The following is a 19,493-nucleotide window of genomic DNA, read 5'->3' as shown; positions in this document are numbered from 1 at the left end:
CAGCGCCAGGGATCTGGGTTCGATTCCAGCCTTGGGTGACTGTGTGGAGTTTGCATGCCTTCCCCATGTCTATGTGGGTTTCCTCCGGGTGCTCTGGTTTCCTCCCACAGTCCAAAGTTGTGCAGGTTGGGTGGATTGGCCATTGTTAACTACCCCTTACTGTCCAAAGATGTGGAGAGTCAGAGTCATAGAGGTTTACAACATGGAAACAGGCCCTTCGGCCCAACTTGTCCACGCCACCCAGTTTTTAACCACTAAACTAGTCCCAATTGCCCGCGGTTTGGCCCAAATCTCTCTATACCCATCTTACCCACGTAACTATCTAAATGCTTTTTAAAAGTCAAAATTGTACCCACCTCTACTACTACCTCTGGCAGCTTGTTCCAGACACTCACCACCCTCTGTGTAAAAATTGCCCCTCTGGACCCTTTTGTGTGTCTCCCCTCAAACCGTTGCCCTTTAGTTTTAGACTCCCCTAGGTTAGAAGGATTAGCAGGATAAATGTGTGGGGTTGCAGGGATACAGCAGGGAGTTGGGCTTGCGCATGATGCTCTTTCGGAGAGTCGGTGTAGACTCGATGGGCTGAATGGCCTCCTTCTACAATGTGAGCATTCTGTTCCCTGGGAATGTGTGATATAGAGAGCATGTTGGAAATCCCCAGCGATGATAATCAGATGAGAACAATTTCAAAATACTTTGCAATCATTTTTTGCAAATGAGAGGACAGAAAAATTGTGCAACAGGCAACTCTCAAAAAGAAATCTCAGGCATCAACTTCCAACCATTAAAACAGGATGAATCCAAGAACATGACTGCCAGCCATTGAGTTACAAACACACAAATTACTATCAAGTTCTACCTGGTCACTGCATAAACACAGCTAAGAAGCAAAGGCATAACACTGGCTCATGTAAACATAAAAGAAAGTCACAAGTAGAAGGTACCCTTCAGTCTCTCCAACCACCTGCCCACAGAGAAAGTGACCAGTTTGGTATAGTAACCGGTGTTTACAAACATTGCCCCAGATCCCAAATTGGAATGGAACAGTAGGGCGGGCACTGCTGCCTCATAGCGCCAGGGACCCGGGTTCGATTCCCGGCTTGGGTCACTGTCTGTGTGGAGTCTGCGCATTCTCCCCGTGTCTGTATGGGTTTCCTCCAGGTGCCCCGGTTTCCTCCCAAAGTCCGAAAGACGTGCTGGTTAGGTGCATTGGCCATGCTAAATTCTCCCTCAGTGTACGCGAACATAAACCGGAATGTGGCAACTAGGGGGTTTTCACAGTAACTTCGTTGCAGTGTTAATGTAATCCTACTTGTGGCACTAATAAATAAACTTTAAACCACGACAATACCTAGATACCCTGAAGCAACCAGAAAGAAGAAATTTGCACATGTATGAGGGGGAGGCATTGGCATGGCGGTGTTGTCACTGGACGAGTAATTCAGAGACCCAGGGTAATGCTCTGGGGACCCAAGTTCAAATCCCACCATAGCAGATGTGAAATTTGAATTCAATAAAAATCTGGAATTAAAAGTTTAATGATGACCTTACAATTGTCGATTGTTGTAACCCACCGAATTCACCAACAGCCTTTAGGGAAGGATATCTGCCATGCATGGTCTACATGCAACTCCAGAACCACAGCAATGTCCTCTGAAATGGCCTAGCAAACCCCCCAGTTCAAGGGTAATTAGGGATGGGCAATAAATGCTGGCCCAACCAGTGACGCCCACATCCCATGAATGAATAGAATATATATATATATATATATATATGTATATATCTTAGAATATTAAGGGCCTTGCCTCAAAGCCAAGAAAGTACTTTTGAAGTGCATCACTGTTGCAATGTAAGAAACAGTAGAGCCAATTTGTGTGCAGTAACCTCACAAACAGCAATGATAATCTGGTGATGTTAAATAAGTGTCTGGACTCCAGCGAGAACTCGCTGCTCATCTCCTTTCAGGGCTCCCAGGGGATTGTTTACATCACCTTGAGAGAGTAGGCAGGACTCTGGCTTACTGTCTCATCCCAAGGATGGAGCAACCTCCCTCAGTGCGTACTGGAGGATCAACCTGTTTTTGTGCTCGGAATACTTTGCAATGCAGAGCAACTGGTGATTAGGCAGAGTAGGAAACAGAATCTATTAGCAACGATGGACACAGCAGTGGGTTTGAATGTTTTAGTTTGTCAACCTGAAGTCATTTGCGTACCTCATATGTTTTAAGCTTTGCTTTCAGGCTCTCGAGCACCTTCAAGTTGTCTTCCTTTTCGCGATCTCTTGCCACCAATAGATTCTTCAGTTGCTGTCTCTGGAAGATTGAGCACAGTACGATACCATAAATCATAACTACCATTTGGATCTAGGAGCTGAAAGGATGTTCAGACAATCACTAGTGTGTAACGTGTCCCCATATAACAGCCATAAAAATACACACAAATATATAACCTTGCAGCCAGATTGTAAACTGATCACCTCATGTAAAGGGAAGTTCACTTAGTACAAGATAGGTTCATAGGAACAAGTCAGCCCTCCAGCCTGTTCTGCCATGTAATCAAACCATGGCTGATTGAAGGGTGGCACGGTGGTTAGCACTGCTGCCTCATAGCATTAGGGACCAGTGTTCGATTCCTAGCTTGGGTCACTGTCTGTGCGGAGTCAGCATATTCTCCCCGTGTCTGCGTGGATTTCCTCCGGGTACTCTGGTTTCCTTCCATAGTCTGAAAGATGTGCTGGTTAGGTACATTGGCCTTGCTAAATTCTCCCTCAGTGTAACAGGCACCAGAGTGTGGTGTCTAGGGGATTTTCACAGTACCTTCATTGCAGTGTTAATGTAAGCCTACTTGTGACACTAATAAATAGATACCTTAACTCCATCCATCCGGCTTGGTTCCGTAACCTTTGATACCCTTGCCAGCCAATTTTTGACGACTATATAATTCAGTTCTGAAATTTTCAAACCACCTAACTTCAATGGCTCTTTTGGGAGGTGGAGTGGAATGAGAAAAAGATTTCCAGATGTGTGAGACAAAGTGATTCCTGAAATCATCCCTAAATAACGTAGCTCTAATTTTAAGGTTTTGCCCCAAGACCGAGACACTGTTCGCCCCTCCACCCCACGAGAGTAAATAGGACAGGGATACAGAAAACAATCAACTCCTCAGATTATCCTCTGGCATCAAATTTTATTCCGAAACCAACTCCACAGAAAATATCAGCAATGACATCACTGCACACATTTCAGACTAAACCACAAGTGTGAGAAAAGATCGGAAGAAGCTCTCAACCTACAAAGCAATCAGCAGACTACCGGTAAGAGGTTTAACAACATAAACAGATTAAGGATCAAGTATTTCTTACTACAGAGGCTGATGAAAAGCTGGAAATGGTTTCTGACCAGATTGGTTGAAGACGGGTTCCTGAACGTAACAGCTGGATACCATAATAGGAGGATTTGACATTCAAAGAACTAAATTGAAAACTCTGAAGGGCCTTCTTCATTTCAACTTATCACACGATCGTGTGATTAGCAGTGGAGGTTGAGCAAGTTAAATCCTATCAAGTAAATTCAATAAATTGAGAGAGAGAATGGAATTTGAGATAAGGATAGGTAGGAATTCAATCAAATACAGCGCAATCCTCGATGTTGCAGCTTGGTGAACAGCTTAGTAGTCCCACATAGCACTTGGAGGTGGATAAACCTCATGAACTGCTGTACACATTCAATACATAGATCACTTTAAATTGCAGCAATGCTCGGCTGACTAATAAAAATGTGAGGATTGATGAAAGTTCTTTAGTTCTGCCCAAAGATTTGAGCTATAAAAGAGAACATAGACAAGTAGGCATTGAAGAGACACCTGAGCAGTGATCAAAGAACAGAACAGCACGGGAACAGGCCTTTGGCCATCAAGTCTGTGTCAACACATGCCTCTCTAGTCTAATATTTTCTTGCCTCTACATGGTCCATATCCCTCTATTCCCGGCCTATTTATGTATCTATCCAGATGCCTCTTGAACGTCATTACAGAATCCGCTTCCACCACCTCCTCCGGCAGCACTTTCCAGGCATTCATGACCCTCCGTGTAAAAAACTTGCCCCTATATAAACACTTTAAAATGCAGCAGGAGATGCATCCAGAGAACAACCTTTAAGTTAAATTGGAAGAGTACAGCAAGGGGCCACCAATTCAGATCAGTTGAAGGGAAAACTTTGTTTTGTGTAAGGAAGTTCCTCTTCATTCAGTCACCTTTATTGGAACAGACTCCCAAATAACTCATCCATCCAGAATGACCCTGACTTCAGCTTTCCTTACTCATTATATCCTGCCATCACCTTGTAGGTGTGAGTAGATTGTTTGGATGGAATAAAATTCCTTGACAGGCCTTGTGAGAAGAGCAGATCTGAAGGGTCAAATGGTCTCCTTTTGTTCCACATGCTTAATGAGCTGAAATGTAACAAGTTAATAGAAATTTCCTGGAATGATTATTTCATCCATAGAACCATAGAACCATAGAAAATTACAGCTCAGAAACAGGCCTTTTGGCCCTTCTTGTCTGTGCCGAACCATTTTATGCCTAGTCCCACTGACCTGCACTTGGACCATATCCCTCCACACCCCTCTCATCCATGAACCCGTCCAAGTTTTTCTTAAATGTTAAAAGTGACCCCGCATTTACCACTTTATCCGGCAGCTCATTCCACACTCCCACCACTCTCTGCGTGAAGAAGCCCCCCCTAATATTCCCTTTAAACTTTTCTCCTTTCACCCTTAACCCATGCCCTCTGGTTTTTTTCTCCCCTAGCCTCAGCGGAAAAAGCCTGCTTGCATGCACTCTATCTATACCCATCAAAATCTTAGACACCTCTATCAAAGCTCCCCTCAATCTTCTACGCTCCAGGGAATAAAGTCCCAACCTATTCAATCTCTCTCTGTAACTCAGCTTCTCAAGTCCCGGCAACATCCTTGTGAACCTTCTCTGCACTCTTTCAATCTTATTTACATCCTTCCATCCAGAATTGGATTCTCTTACACTTGTCAGCCAATTCCTATCTAACCCCTGGAAGGATAATGCAAAAAAAAAGCATCACTACAAATTTCAACCTCACTCGGGGAGGCAAAACCATCTGGTGTAAGAGACAAAGTCAGTCAGGCCACACTGAAAATGTTAAAGCTTTTCCTTGTTGTTATTGAGAGGGGTGACAGCATGAAGCTTAAGGCAGAAGATGAGAGAGATTCAAGCAGAACAGTAGTAATTAGACAGTGCAAATATCAAGAGCCTGAAAATTACAGGAAATTGGATAAAGAGGGGGAGAATTAGATCATTCCACGGGTCTCGCGATCCTGGAAATAACACATTGAGGAGAAGACAGCAGGCGAGTCTCAGTTCAACAGAATGAGGATATAGAGAAATGAGTTGAATGTAGAACAGCTGATTGGCCAGTTAGGAGATCTGGCATTCAGATTTTTCATATTGACAATTGGAAATTTTTTTTTACCTCATTCTGAAGGTCTCCCACTGCTTTGCATTCCTAGATAACAGGAATAACAGATTTGATTATCAGGTACAATGCACACTTCACTTTGACCATATTTTCATCTCAGGTCCCTCACCGTAATGCTCTTTTTCTTGGCTGTACTTCCAGTAATTAAACTGTTGAAAGTTTCCATTTAACTTTGGGACTTATTTTTGTTAAACTGACCAAAGTAGTTTGGTGAAAACCCAACGCCCTTAATGTTGGGCGTCAACAAAGCAGAAGAGAGTTGGAGAAGAGTCACAGTAAATCAATAAACTATCGACAAGATGGGAGGCCACACGACACCAGGTGATGGTTCAACAGATTTATATGAAATCACAAGCTTTCGGAACGCTGCTCCTTCGTCAGGTATATTTGATATTTCACTTCACCTGACGAAGAAGCAGCGCTCCGAAAGCTTGTGATCTCAAATAAACCTGTTGAACTATAACCTGGTGTAATGTGACCTCTCATTTTGTCCATCCCAGTCCAACAACGACATCAAGAAATTATGGCCGATGCCAAGACGGAAATTTTAAAAGCCCGTAGATCAATAGAGAAAATAAAAGGATGGAAGATGCAGAGAAGATCCATAGTTTTGAAGTCCTGGAAAAGAATGAGTCAAAGCAGGAGATGGTGCAAAGAACCTCAACTTTAAATCTGAGGACAGAAGCAAAGCATCAAGCACGTAGGAGGTCTTTATGAAGAGAGGAATAGTGATTATAGTCGTAAGATAAATACTTAGAATGACAGAGTTAGAGCAAGACACAGAAACTCCAGAGATGAATAATAATCTGTCACAACTGATGATCTTCAGTGTAAAAGCTATTTGGCATTCAGAAAATGGAGCAAATAGGACATTAGTTGAAAAATGATGCATTAAATTATGGTATAAAGACAGGCCTCCAAGCTGAATAATTTCGAATTACAACTCATTGCCTTGAGAGAGCAATTTTACTTTCTTATATATATAAACGAATTTCCTGTTCTTAAAAGGTAATTGTTATGCCAGGAACAACTTATTCAAATGCCTTTGCTAATTCAGCAAAACTTTTATCGTAAAATTTCTTGGATATAGTCAAATCCAGGGCATGATTTTGTGAAGAGTGCTCTCATTATAAATGACGCGTTAAATAATGGATTAAATTTATAAATGTCATCAGCAGCTTGGATGGGAATGCTGCTGTAAGTGCGTGAGTGGGAGGGAGGAACCATGTTCCAGGAAACTGCAGCTGTAACTACATACTGAACAGGAATAACCAAGTTTAGAATTAAATTGCTCTCATTTTCTACCAGTAGTAAGACATTGTGCATTTGAAATAGAAATTAGATACAGGGCAAAGATTATTAAAAATTGGTAAAGATGCAAGTTTGGCACCTTCTCCTCATTGGAGTTGGGACAGAACTCCAATGTTAGTGAGTACATAAACTCACACAGGTGAACATCATCAGGTAACAGAACACAACTTGAAATCCATTTATACTTTACTCTTTGCAAGCTCCCACCTCTTGGAAAACATCTCACCCCCTTTAGGCTTCGAAATGCTCATTATTCCGCACACGTAAAATACACTGCACCTCAGTGTGGCGGCGTGGACCCCAAAATAAAGGGACTGGTTGTTTCTCTTGGTTTGATGATTCAGTTCTATTCTGTTGCCCTTTTAACTTGCAGCTAACTTGTGTTTCCGATCCACTTGACCACAAGGACCGAAGAGCAAGCCATCAGCCAAAGACCCTTCAATGTGCATCTGCCAAGGTTCAACTTCCAGACTATGTTATCGGGACATATGGACCAAGTGGCCATCACATATCTGTATCTTCTGCCTCAAGACTCGGGTCAAATCCTGGGATCTTAAAGCTCTAAACATCAGTCCGAGTGAAGTGTCTGCAATATTGTTGTAAAGAGGTGAATTTGAGTCAACAAAGGAGGCCATTTGACCCATGTCAGCTCTCGGAAAGAGCTATCCAATTCAGCCCCCACCCCCCTCCCCAATGCCTTTTCCAACCCCAAAGCCTTGCAAAATTTTCCTTTGCAAAGATCTATCTAACCCGAGCTTCCACTATCCTTTCAGTAAGAAGTCTCACAGCACCAGGTTAAAAGTCCAACAGGTTTATTTGGTAGCACGAGCTTTCGGAGCGACCTTGTGCTACCAAATAAACCTGTTGGACTTTAACGTGGAGTTGAGACTTCTTACCGTGCCTACCCCAGTCTAACAGTGGCATCTCCACATCATGGCTACCATCCTTTCAGGCAGCACATTTCCGATAACACTGACCCCTCTGGTCTTTTGTCAATTATCTAAATTCTGCGTTTACATTGTCTGTTTCAGCCCCCCCCACCCAAAATATATAATTTCTTTGCATTAAATTTCACCTGTCACGTGTTTGATTTTACCAGTCTATGTATTTCTGAAGTCTGCTACCTGAGTCACCTGCAAATTGTCTCTATAACCAAAGGCCTTATCATCATCAACATGGAGCCAGCAACTGAAGCAAACCTGAAACATCTTCGCCCAAATGCTTAACACTGGGAGCTTCTGCCTGACTAATCTAATCAAGCCCCATGACTCTAGGTATTTGCCCAATCAGATTATTGCTATCGATCCACAGGAATAAGCAGTCTTTCAGATACTGACCAACACGTGCGATTGTCGAATTCTTTTCTATGTACCTGCATTTTATGTCTTTGCCTCCAGTCATTTGTCTGCATCCAACATAGCACATTCAGTAAATTTGAGTTCACCCAAAACTCTGCTTGCAAGCATCCCAACTTGCATCAAATCCCCATCGCTCCTGTGCTTCCCGAGTAACATTGACTCCCGGGGTCCGACACTGCCTGGATTGTAACGTTCTCATTATTTACACCCCCACACCACCACCTTTCTCTCATTTACCTCTACTCCCCCTACAACCCTCAGACATCTCCTCACTCCTCCAATTCTGGACTCTCCTGCATTCCTGATTTAATTGCACCAACATTGATGGTCGTGTTGTCAACTGCTAAGCTCTGGGATGCCCACCCTGCAACATTTCTGCCTCTCCTTCCTCTTTTAGAACGTTTCCCGAAAACTTACCCGTTTGAGCAAACCTTTGCTCACCTGCCCGAATATTGCCTGTGTGTCTCAGTTTTAAAATTTTCCTGTGAAGCACTTAGGACATTTTGCTACGTAAAAGGCGATAGCCCCATTCAAGTTGTTGTTGTACCTGGTTCAGCTGCTTTTGAAGTCCGTTGACTCTCTCTAGGAACAGCCTCTGTTCATGGTGAAGCTTCTTCAACTTTCCCTTGAGTTCTTCATTTTCAATCTGAAGTTCCTGGACATGTGATTATAAAAATAAATTAAATATTTATTCTAAACAATGCTTTAACCAAAAAAAAAAGCACGGAGTAAAATTGGATCTGGTGTGCATTTTTCAGGTAGAAAGTCAATCAGTGATTAATTTAACAGGCCAACCTGCCACTCAAACAGCATTGGAAACAATGAGATGTTAAAACAGGGTCATGTTGACCTGCTCCAGTAGATTCAGAAGATTTGTGGACAATTAGGAATTATCCTTCAAGGATATTTAGGAATGGGCAATAATTGTTGGTCTTTCCAGTGATGCTCATGTCTCAGTAATGAATAGAAAAAGTAGGGGAGATCTCCTGTATCCTGGTCAATATTTATCTCTCAGTCAACATCAAAGGCAATCTGGTTACTATCACACTGCTGTTTCATAGAATCCCTACAGTGCAGGAGGCAGCCATTTGGCCCATCGAGTCTGCACCGACCACAATCCCACCCAGGTCCTACCCCCATAGTCCCATGCATTTTACCCTAGCTAGTCACCCTGTCGTTAAAGGGCAATTTAGCATGGCCAACCAACCTAACCCGCACATCTTTGGACTGTGGGAGGAAACCAGAGCACCCGGAGGAAACCCACGCAGACATGGGGAAAACGTACAGTCTCCATACAGACAGTGACTCAAGCCGGGAATCGAACCAGGGTCCCTGGCGCTGTGAGGCAGCGGTGCTAACCACTGTGCTATCCCACTGTTCGTAGGAGCTTGCTGTGCGCAACCAAATGCTGGAAAGCTTTGGCAAAGGGTCATCTAGACTCGAAACAGATGCTGCCAGACCTGCTGAGATTTTCCAGCATTCTCTCTTTTGGTTTCAGATTCCAGCACCCGCAGTAATTTGCTTTTATTTGCTGTGCGCAAGTTGGCTGCCACATTTCCTGCATTGTAACGATGAGTACATTTCAAAACTTTCACTTTGTGATGTCTGAGGTTGTAATGTGTGAACTGTGGTAGCCAAAAGGCACACAGCCACCTCCCACGATCAGCAATATGATAACGATAGAATCTACTTTTTTTTAAAAACAAAAGGTATTAGTTGAGGGATAAATATCATCAAGAACATCCGGGACAGCATCCCTTACTCTTTTTCAAAATAGGACATTTTACATACATGAGGAGACAGACAAGACCTCAGTGTAATGATTCATTTGAAAGGCGACATCTCAGACAATGCAGCACTCCCTCCGTATGACATAGAATCAGCTGATGCTCCCTGTGCTAGAAAATTTGGATTGGGACTCAACCTTCTGAGCTATAGCTGACAATTCCCTAAAAATGTAAGCGTACAAATTAGAAGAGTAGGCCATTCAGCTCTTCAAGCCTGCTCCAACATTCAATAAGATCATGGTTGATTGGACTGTGGCCTCAACTCCAATTTCCTTCCTACTCCTTACACCCTTCGACTTTCAACACAATCAAGAATCTATCTCACTCGCCTTAAATATATTCAATGACCCAGTGCTTCCTGGGGAACAGAGTTCCACAGACTCACCATCAGAGAAAAAAAATTCTCATCGGTCCTAAATGAGACCTCCTTTATTTTTAAACTGTGTCCCCAGGTTCTAGTCTCTCCCACAAGGGGAAACATCATCACAGCATTCACTCTGTCAGGTCCCCTCAGGATCTTGCATGTTTCAATAAGATCACCACTCATTCTTCTAAACTCCAACTGATACAGGACCAACCTGTCCAACCTTTCCTCATAGGTTAACTCCTTCAGTCGAGTGAACCTTCTCCGAACTGCTTCTAATGCAATTATGTCCTTTCCTAAATAAGACGACCAGATGTACTCCAGGTGTGGCCTCACCAATATCTGACACAACTGTAGCAAAAAAAAAAAAATCTACTTTAACATTCCATTTCCACTGGCAGTAAATGACAACATTCCATTTCCCTTCCTAACCACTTGCTGTTTCTGCATACTGTTACGAAGTTGGCTAGAGTAATTGTAGATTGGGAGGTAGGAAGATAAAAATTGTAAAATGTGGGGCGGGGGAAAGCATCGTGTGGTCCCGTTAAAAGGTGGCGCTTCTTTTGTGCTGAGAGATTTAAAATGCAAGTACACAGAGAGCCCAAACTGAAACATTAGCATCGAAAGGCCAAGTAGCAGTTTCTACCAAGACAACAGGCTTTTGAATTTAGCCAATCAAGTTGCATCAGGCACTTAGATACCAAAAACCTATTACATTGAAATCCAATGGTTTTGACAACCTAGAAACAATCCTACTGGTTTGTGGGAAATATTGATATGTCATCACGGGTATAAAAGAAGGGGGCATTGGGACAAAGAGGGGAGAGCAACTGCCACCTGCCAGAGCTATCAGCTCTCAGGAGACAGAGAATCGCTGGCTCTCATAGCTTCATCTATGTCTTAGAGAAAGCACCATCGAGATAGTTAAGATACCAAAGAAGAAAGAAGTTCCAGACAGAAGAGTCAACAGAGAAAGCCCAGAATATTCCAGAAGATACAAAACCTGGTTGTAATTTAGAGTGTGACTAAACTCTATTTTTGTTAATGAGTGGGAATTGTATTTATTTGAACAGCAGACCATTAGAAGCTTGCTTTATTCGGGAAAAGTTAATAGTTCGAAGGGATTTATTCAGTTTGTTAACAGTTTAGTTAATTTTGTTCACTGTTGGTTGGATAAATAAATTGTTACGTGTTGATTTTAGAATGTGTGTGTCAGGGATTTATTTTGTATTTAACCACTAGAAGTTGCTGAAGAACAGATCACACCACTTCTCACACACTTTTTACAGATTATAGGGTGAGGTACTCCTCTTTTGGGTGTTAGTTCTCAGAGGGGGGGATTCACCTCTGCTTTATAACAATACTAACTTTTTCTGATTCATGCACCAGGACACCCAGATCCCTCCATATCACAGCTTTTGCAAACTCTCCCCATTTAAATAATATACGGTTTTATTCTTCCTGGTAAAAAAGGACAATTTAACATTTTCTCACATTATCTGCCAAATATTTGGCCACTCGCTTAACCCTATGCAGGTTACCCCTTTGCAGTCACATTGTACCCAATATCATACACCAGAAACAGGAATTAGGGTTTCATTATCAGATCTAAGTGGCTAAATATCATAGAATCCCTACAGTGCCAAGAGAGGCCATTCGGCCCACACCAGTCTGCAGCAACAACAATCCCACCCAGGCCCTGTCCCTGTAATCCCACATATTTACCCCACTAATCCCTCTAACCTATGCATCCCGGGACACCAAGTGGCAATTTAGCTTGGTCAATGCACCTAACCCACACATCTTTCGACCATGGGGGGAAACCAGAGCACCTGGATGAAACCACACAGACAGGGAGAACGTGCAAACGCCACGCAGGCAGTGACCCAAGCTGGGAATCAAACCCAGGCCCCTGGTGCTGTGAGGCAGCAGTGCGAACCACGGTGCCACCCAACAATGCATGTGTTGCGATTTGTTTGAAATCTTCTTGCAATTACTTACAAAATCAGAAATACGCTGAAGTTGGAACGTCTAAATCTGGATTAATTATCATGCAATTTAGATACACAATTACCAAGAAGTAATTTATTTAGAAAATTATATTTGTAACATGCACAAAAAATAATCAATGAAAACCCTATATTTTTCCCGGTTTAAATACATCAGCCTGCGGATAAAAGATTTGCTGGAATTCAGCACACAACTGAAGGTAATATTATTCTTAAAAAGCTTTTGACGTGAATTATTAAATTTTAAAGGCTCGTACATTCAGAGAAGCTGGCTATATCTCAGCTCAAAATGTTCGTCACGTAGGTTCTAACACTGCTAAGTCTTGGAAATAGTTACAGTGACTAAGAATCTTACAAATTCAAATTAGCACGAGCAAGATTTAGGGTGGAGAATTAAATCAAGATTTCTCCAAAACACTCAGCCCCAGTGTCTTATTTGCATAATGCATAAATATTCTCGTTGGAACAGAGAAGGTTCAAAAGGAGTTTGATAGAGGTATTCAAAATCACTAAGGAGCTTTGGTGGAGTTAGATGGGGAGAAAATGCTTTTAAGTTTATTTATTAGTGTCATAAGTAGGCTTACATTAACACTGCAATGAGGTTACTGTGAAAATCCCCAAGTTGCCACACCCCGGTGCCTGTTCGGGTACACTGAGGGAGAACTTAGCACGGCCAATGCACCCTAACCATCACGTCTTTCATACTGTGGGAGGAAACCGGAGCACCCGGAGGAAACCCATGCAGACACAGGGAGAATGTGAAAACTCCACACAGACAGTGACCCGAGGCCGGAATTGAACCCAGGTCCCTGGTGTTGTGAGGCAGCAGTGCTGACTAGGGAACACCGATTAGGGCAAACAAGCTGAAAGGAAGATGAAAAGTTATTCCTTTCAATGGCGAGTTGTGGTGACCTGGAATATGCTGTCTGACAGGGTGATAATCAAGAAGGAATTTGGATAAATCGAAGTGTAAAGGTTTGCAAGGACCATGGGGGAATAGAGCAGGGAAGTGGGCACATGGAAAACTCTAGCAAGAGACAGCACAGGCATCATGGACCTTCTATGCTGCATCAGGCTCATTTTGTTCCTGCCTATGCAGTAATCATTGAAGGCCCACCCTCCCTTAGTTTTACTGTTAAAGTCAATCCCAATTAAAATGTAGTAAAGGCTTCATGTAAAGTGGTGCAACAAGTCCTTGCGATTCCTCATTGCCATCACATGACGTCTGTCCTGTCAAGTCATGGTTCAGGTGTTGGGACTTCCATTTCAGTCGAGTTGAGATCAAGCCCCACCAGCACACAAAATCTAATCCGACACTCAGGAGGTGCTGCACATTTTTTTTTATTCGTTATGGGATGTGGGAGTTGCTCTCTGGGCCAGCATTTATTGCCCATCCCCGAGGGCATTTCAACCACACTGCTGTGGATCTGGAGTCACATGTAGGCCAGACCAGGCAAGGACAACAAATTTCCTTCCCTAAAGGACATTAGTGAACCAGATGGGTTTTTACGATAATCAATGATGGTTTCATGGTCATCAGTAGATTTTTAATTCCAGATTTTTATTGAATTCAAATTTCACCATCTGCCGTGGTGGGATTCGATCCCAGGTTCTCAGAGCATTACGCTGGATCTTTGGATTACTAGTCCAGTGATAATACCACATGATGGGCTGAATTCTCCCAAAAACATTCAAGTGTCAAATTTGTGCGAAAACTGGAGTAAACCACTTTGATTTTTTCAGTGGGAGTTCAGAGTAGAATCTCCCACACTCCATGCACTGCAGAGGCTACCAGCATAAATAACATTAAATTTCAGGGGACGGGGCCTATTCCCGCTGGAGAAACTGGAATCAGCGTGCTGAGTGCGCCACTGCGCACGCGCCAATCTGTCAGTGCCGAGATTGGTGCATGTGCAGTAGCCTCCCGATCACTGGCCAGTCCCGTGGCCCCCGCAACGTTGGCTCTCCGCACCCCCCCCCGTCCATGGCCCAATTGCTGGACCCCCTCCGACCATTCCCTGCGGGAATGAATCACTCTGGTGGTGGTGGTGGAACCACTCTGGGTAGAGGTTGGTAACAGGCCCAGAGACTTCAGTCCTGGGCCCGCTGATCTTATTTAAATGAGACTAAAATAACCCTGTAAATGGTCTTTGCGGAGCAGGTACCACCGGAGATCTGGCGCTGGGAGACACTAGCGGGCTGACGCAACAATCTCCCAGCCTGCTGCGCTTAAAAAGTTAGCACAGCAGGATGAGAGAATCGCGCCAATGTCTTTTTAAAAAGACTCTAAACTAAGACCCCTTCTGTCCTCTCAGACGAACACAGAAAATCCCATGGTGCCAAATTCTGATGGAGCCATTGTTGACCTGAAAGGTTAACGCTTTCTCTCCTCACAGCTGCTGTGTGGAGTATTTCCAGCATTTTCTGTTTTTATTTCAGATTTCCAACATCTGTAGTATTTTGCTTTAGAATTTAGTCAGAAATCCAACGTCCATTTCTCTTTTGATAGACGCCCAAATGCTGCAACGAACCAAAATAACTCTCTTATCAGTGAGATGGTTAGAAGCGAGAGATTAAAAACACTTAGCTGTTTAAATCTCTTTAGAGAATGCACTGCGTTAATACCTTTATAATACGTTGTTCCTTCTGACTCTGTATGGAGCTCGTTTCAGCTTGAAAATGCCTTTGATCTGCTTTCTGTGACAGTTCAGGAGCCTGCAATAAATACACAGATTCTTTTTTAGAAATAACTTCATGTTTAAGGGATTTTTTAAAAAGTCAAACTGCTAAAATACAAGATTTCTAATCGCGCAGCAAGCTAGTTTCAAGCCTGATCTGTCTATCAACGTTGAATAGAGAAGGAGCAAAGCGAGGTGGTAGAGTTCTGGCCATGATCTTTCAACAAAATTATCTCAGAGGAATCTGCTTTACCTGCGTTTCCATGCAACCAGAAACCAAAGGAGCAAAGCACCAGGGGAGATGACATTTAACGTGGCCTTGCCCCCCAGTTCCGTCCAGAAGCAATGGAAACAGGATTGCAGCAGAAAGGTTAGATATTAATGATAATGGTTTCTGGTTAAACAGATTCCTCTGTAGGATAACATTGTCCAAAGATCACGGCTGGATCTCTTCCACCTCGGAATCACAGCGGGTGAGGGTCCGACAATGCAAATCTCTGTTAAACTCGGGTGGAAACTTTCGGTCTCCCCCGAGCGAGGGCGTAAAATCCCACCCCAACTCTTTTTGTTTTAAAAAGGCAGAATACTGCGGATGCTGGAATCTGGAGCAAAGAGAGAAAATGCTGGAAAATCTCAACAGCATCTGTGGAGAGAGAATAGAGCCAATGTTTCGAGTCAAGATGACCCTTTGTCAGTGCCCGATACATTGGCCCTATTATTCTCCCTCCATAGATACTGTCAGACCAGCTGAGTTTCCCCAGCATTTTCTGTTATCTCTTTTTTTTAAAAATAAAAGATGTACACATTTTTCATCAAATGAATTCTTCAACTGTTTGAGGTTAAAGGTTACTATTTTTAAGTCAGTAACGCTGGATACCAACAGGCCAGAGATTTTCAAACTGGGCGGGACCTACAGAGTGTCAAAAGGCTTCTGACCAACTGAGACCCAGCATACTGTGAACCTGATTCCGAATTCTACATTCTGTTGGTTCAGGAGTTCAGATCTCCCATTGCTGTATGTTTAAAAAAAATTCTTCAAATTCAGTAACATTTGTTTGGGAAGCCAAGGCACACATTCTTGGAATTTAGGATAAGAGGTCTTCGGAATGTGTCCATATCTTGCAAGAAATGCCCTCAGTGTTTGAAAGCCATTGTGGCAAATCGATGCCTTTCTGAGCAAATTAGACATTCAAGCAGGAGGTAATTCAGTACAGAAAATCTATCGCTCTCGGGATCAAAACCATCTCGGTGTTACTGGCCCCAGAGAACGTACATTTCACCTCATCATTCTTTACCCTTATTTCGTAACTCTAGTTAAACACTCTTCACTGCCTATTATCTTCTCTGCTTTAGCCCCTCAAGCACCTTACACTAGACCCCTGGTCACTTTGCTCATAGGATCCAACCCAGATGGTGAAGCCAAAACAAAGATGCAGGACATTTCTATACTGTCACTTGCTCGGTGTCTCAGCTCTTCCCCCACTCAACCCAGTGTCCCAAGTGCCCCCTATTTATATGTGCTCAAAGGTAATTAATACTCATCTGTTTCTCCTACCAGAACAAAACTGGAATCAATAAATCTTTAAAAATGGACAAGACAACAACAACTTCAGCCACTCTGCAACCAGTCATAGAGGTATACAGCATGGAACCAGGCCCTTCGGCCCAACTTGTCCATGCCACCCTTTTTTTAAAAAAAACCCTAAACTAGTCCCAATTGCCCGCATTTGGCTCTTGTTTGTTCACTCAATCCCAGGAATAAGGCAAAGACCTCATGTGAAAATCAGTTAAAAAAACATGAAACCTGAGCTTTGCACCTAGATACCTGAGCATTCATCCTTGCCTTCTTTTTACAGATTTGCTGTATATTTAACATTCCATTCCCTTCTCTCCATCATCATTCTCACAGTTCAGTAAATTAGAACTCAAAGCATCTGATAGTGCGGAAAATGGAAATGTTGGGACAGCTGGAATCACAAGTGAGACATTCTAACCATACCATCGAGAAAAAAAATACAATTTGAGAGCCAATTTCTGTTTATGATTAAATCCTATCAGCAGAAAATCTACCTGGATTGGGGCGGAGGTGTGGTCTTGGCTAAGGAACAGAATGAGGGGAGGGAATTTTTAATTGTAAAGACGCGCTCAAGCTTTTCAGAGTTTTTTTTAAAAATACAGCATAGCGAGAGGCCATTCAGCCCACTGTGTCTGCACCAGCTCTCCAAACCAGCAATTCCGTTAGTGCCATTCTCCAATCTTGGCCTCATACCCCTGCACAATCTTCCCTTTCAGATAACAGTCTAATTCCTTCTAGAATGTTTCGATTGAACCTGCCTCCACCACACATTCAAGCAGTGCATCTCAGACCTTAACAACCCACTGCGTAAAAAAGTTCTCATTTTTACTTATTTTACAAATTGCTTTAAATCAGTGCCCTCTCATTCTCGATCCTTTCTCGAGTGGGGACAGTTGCTGCCTATCTATTCTGTCCAGGCCCATCAATTTTGAATACCTTTATCAAATCTCCTCAGCCTTCACTTCTCCAAGGAAAACAGTCCCAAGTTCTCCAATTGTCTTTATCCTGAAGCTTCTCATCCCTGGAACCATCTTCATGAATCTTTTCTGCACCATCTCCAATGCCTTCACATCCTTCCCAAAGTGCAGTGCCCAGAACTGGACACAATCATCCAGCTGACACTGAACTAGTGTCCTCCACAAATTCAACATTGGCTCCTTGCTCTTGTACTCAATGCCACCACCTAAAAAGCCTAGGAAACTGAAGGAGGCTTTATTAACTGCTCTCTCAATCTGCCAACTTCAATGGCATATATGCTCATATACTACCCAGGTCCCTGTGCTCCCGCAGCCCCTTTAGAATAGTACCTTTTATTTTACATTGGTAGGAAGAACCTGGAGAGACAAAATGAATGACTTCACATTTCTCCGCATTGAACTTTATCTGCCACCTGTCCACACATCCCCACCAGTTTGTCGATGACCTTTTGAAATGCTACACCGTCATCCCCACAATTCCTCCAAGTTTTGCATCATCTGCAATTGTGTCCTTTACACCAGGGTCCAAGGTCATTAATATATGCATCAAGAAAAGCAACAGTCCCAACACTGACCCCTGAGGGGCATCACTGCCAACCTGGAAAACAGCCATCAACTTCTAGGGGGCGACATATTGTGGGTCTTTGTGACACAACACCACTATTTTTAAGAACGGAAAATAATCACAAAAGACCACAGGTTGTCTGAAGAGGGAGGGATCAAAAGGTTGATCGTGCAGGTGGGTCGCAAAGGGATGAAAGCTGAAGAGGGCGAGAAAGTCAGGGAGGGAACTGCGGAGTGTAAGGCTGAGAGGCAGAAGGCACAAGGACCCGATAGTGCTGAGCATTGTTGCACCAAAACAATGAATCACAGAGCACTGAGACACACTGCTGAGACTGAGGATACAACACATTCAGTATTCATTCATAGGAATAAATGTTAGAATCAGATTTTTTTTTAGATCTTACCTGAGATTTCATGCTGGGTTCTCTCACTGAGGGGGAGGAGGGGACAGAGAAAAGACAAAACATTAAAAGCATAATACTGAACACATTTTGCAATCTTCACAAATCTGAAATAACTCCTCGGAGGCTGGTGTCCCTTCACCAGCTTCCCTTTATTTACAAACTCCATTCCACTCCTAGGGTGCTTCAGGTAAAATGTTCAGAATCAGGAGTGCCAGTGGAACTGGTGCTCCCATATTTTTATACAAGTGAGGCTCCCTGATTGGGCAGGCAATTATGACCTCAATCAGGGACATCTTTAGTTGATGACCTCAATCAGGGAGCTCATACTCTAAGAGGCCAACCCAATAGGCCTCATTGAAGTCATTACAAAATCCTTTTGCTTCGGTGGTTCTTCAGCGAACAAAATGTTCGAAAGGTACAATGAAACGGGATTATCCGCTAATGTTGAATATTTTTCAATGCAATTTTGAGTTAGCAATATTTCAGCTCCAACCATTTAATTTACACAACAGAAGACCCTTCAGGGGCCCAACTAGGCCGACACTCCAATGCAATACTGAGGGAGTGCTACACTGTCAGATGTGCTATTATTTGAATGAGATGTTAATCCAATAGCCCCGTTGCCTCTCTCAGGGGGAATTAAAGATCCCATAGCGACTATTGTGAGAAGAGCAAGAGAAGTCCAAAGATGTGCAGGTTAGGTTGATTGGCCAGGTTAAAAATTGCCCCTTAGAGTCCTGAGATGCGTAGGTTGGAGGGATTAGCGGGTAAATATGTGGGGGTAGGGCCTGGGTGGGATTGTGGTCGGTGCAGACTCGATGGGCCGAATGGCCTCCTTCTGCATTGTAGGGTTTCTATGTTTCTAAGTCCAAAGATATGCATTTTAGGTAGACTGGCCATGCTAAATTGACCCTGAGTGTATGTTAGAGCGATTAGCCATGGTAAACGTGTGGGGTTAC

General features: G+C 43.2%; 1 protein-coding gene across 8 annotated transcripts in view; it reads right to left on the bottom strand.

Moving 5' to 3' along the window:
- Nucleotides 1-19,493, bottom strand: part of LOC144511170 (uveal autoantigen with coiled-coil domains and ankyrin repeats protein-like) — a 207,827-nt gene that overhangs the window by 32,241 nt on the left and 156,093 nt on the right. For 5 of the 8 annotated variants that reach the window (XM_078241200.1, XM_078241202.1, XM_078241208.1 and 2 more), the window contains 5 exons: nt 18,535-18,560; nt 14,961-15,050; nt 8,723-8,830; nt 5,501-5,533; nt 2,213-2,311 (listed from right to left, as the gene is read on the bottom strand). In XM_078241200.1, the coding sequence (XP_078097326.1) occupies nt 2,213-2,311; nt 5,501-5,533; nt 8,723-8,830; nt 14,961-15,050; nt 18,535-18,560 (356 nt within the window). The remainder of the gene's footprint in view (nt 1-2,212; nt 2,312-5,500; nt 5,534-8,722; nt 8,831-14,960; nt 15,051-18,534; nt 18,561-19,493) is intronic. The other 3 variants (XM_078241201.1, XM_078241205.1, XM_078241206.1) reach the window with 1 other exon arrangement.

Source organism: Mustelus asterias, chromosome 24 (assembly GCF_964213995.1).
Source record: "Mustelus asterias chromosome 24, sMusAst1.hap1.1, whole genome shotgun sequence".
In the NCBI taxonomy this organism is placed as follows: domain Eukaryota; kingdom Metazoa; phylum Chordata; class Chondrichthyes; order Carcharhiniformes; family Triakidae; genus Mustelus; species Mustelus asterias.
The sequence above is the reverse complement of the archived record's forward strand: the minus strand, read 5'-3'. Positions and strand labels throughout refer to the sequence as shown.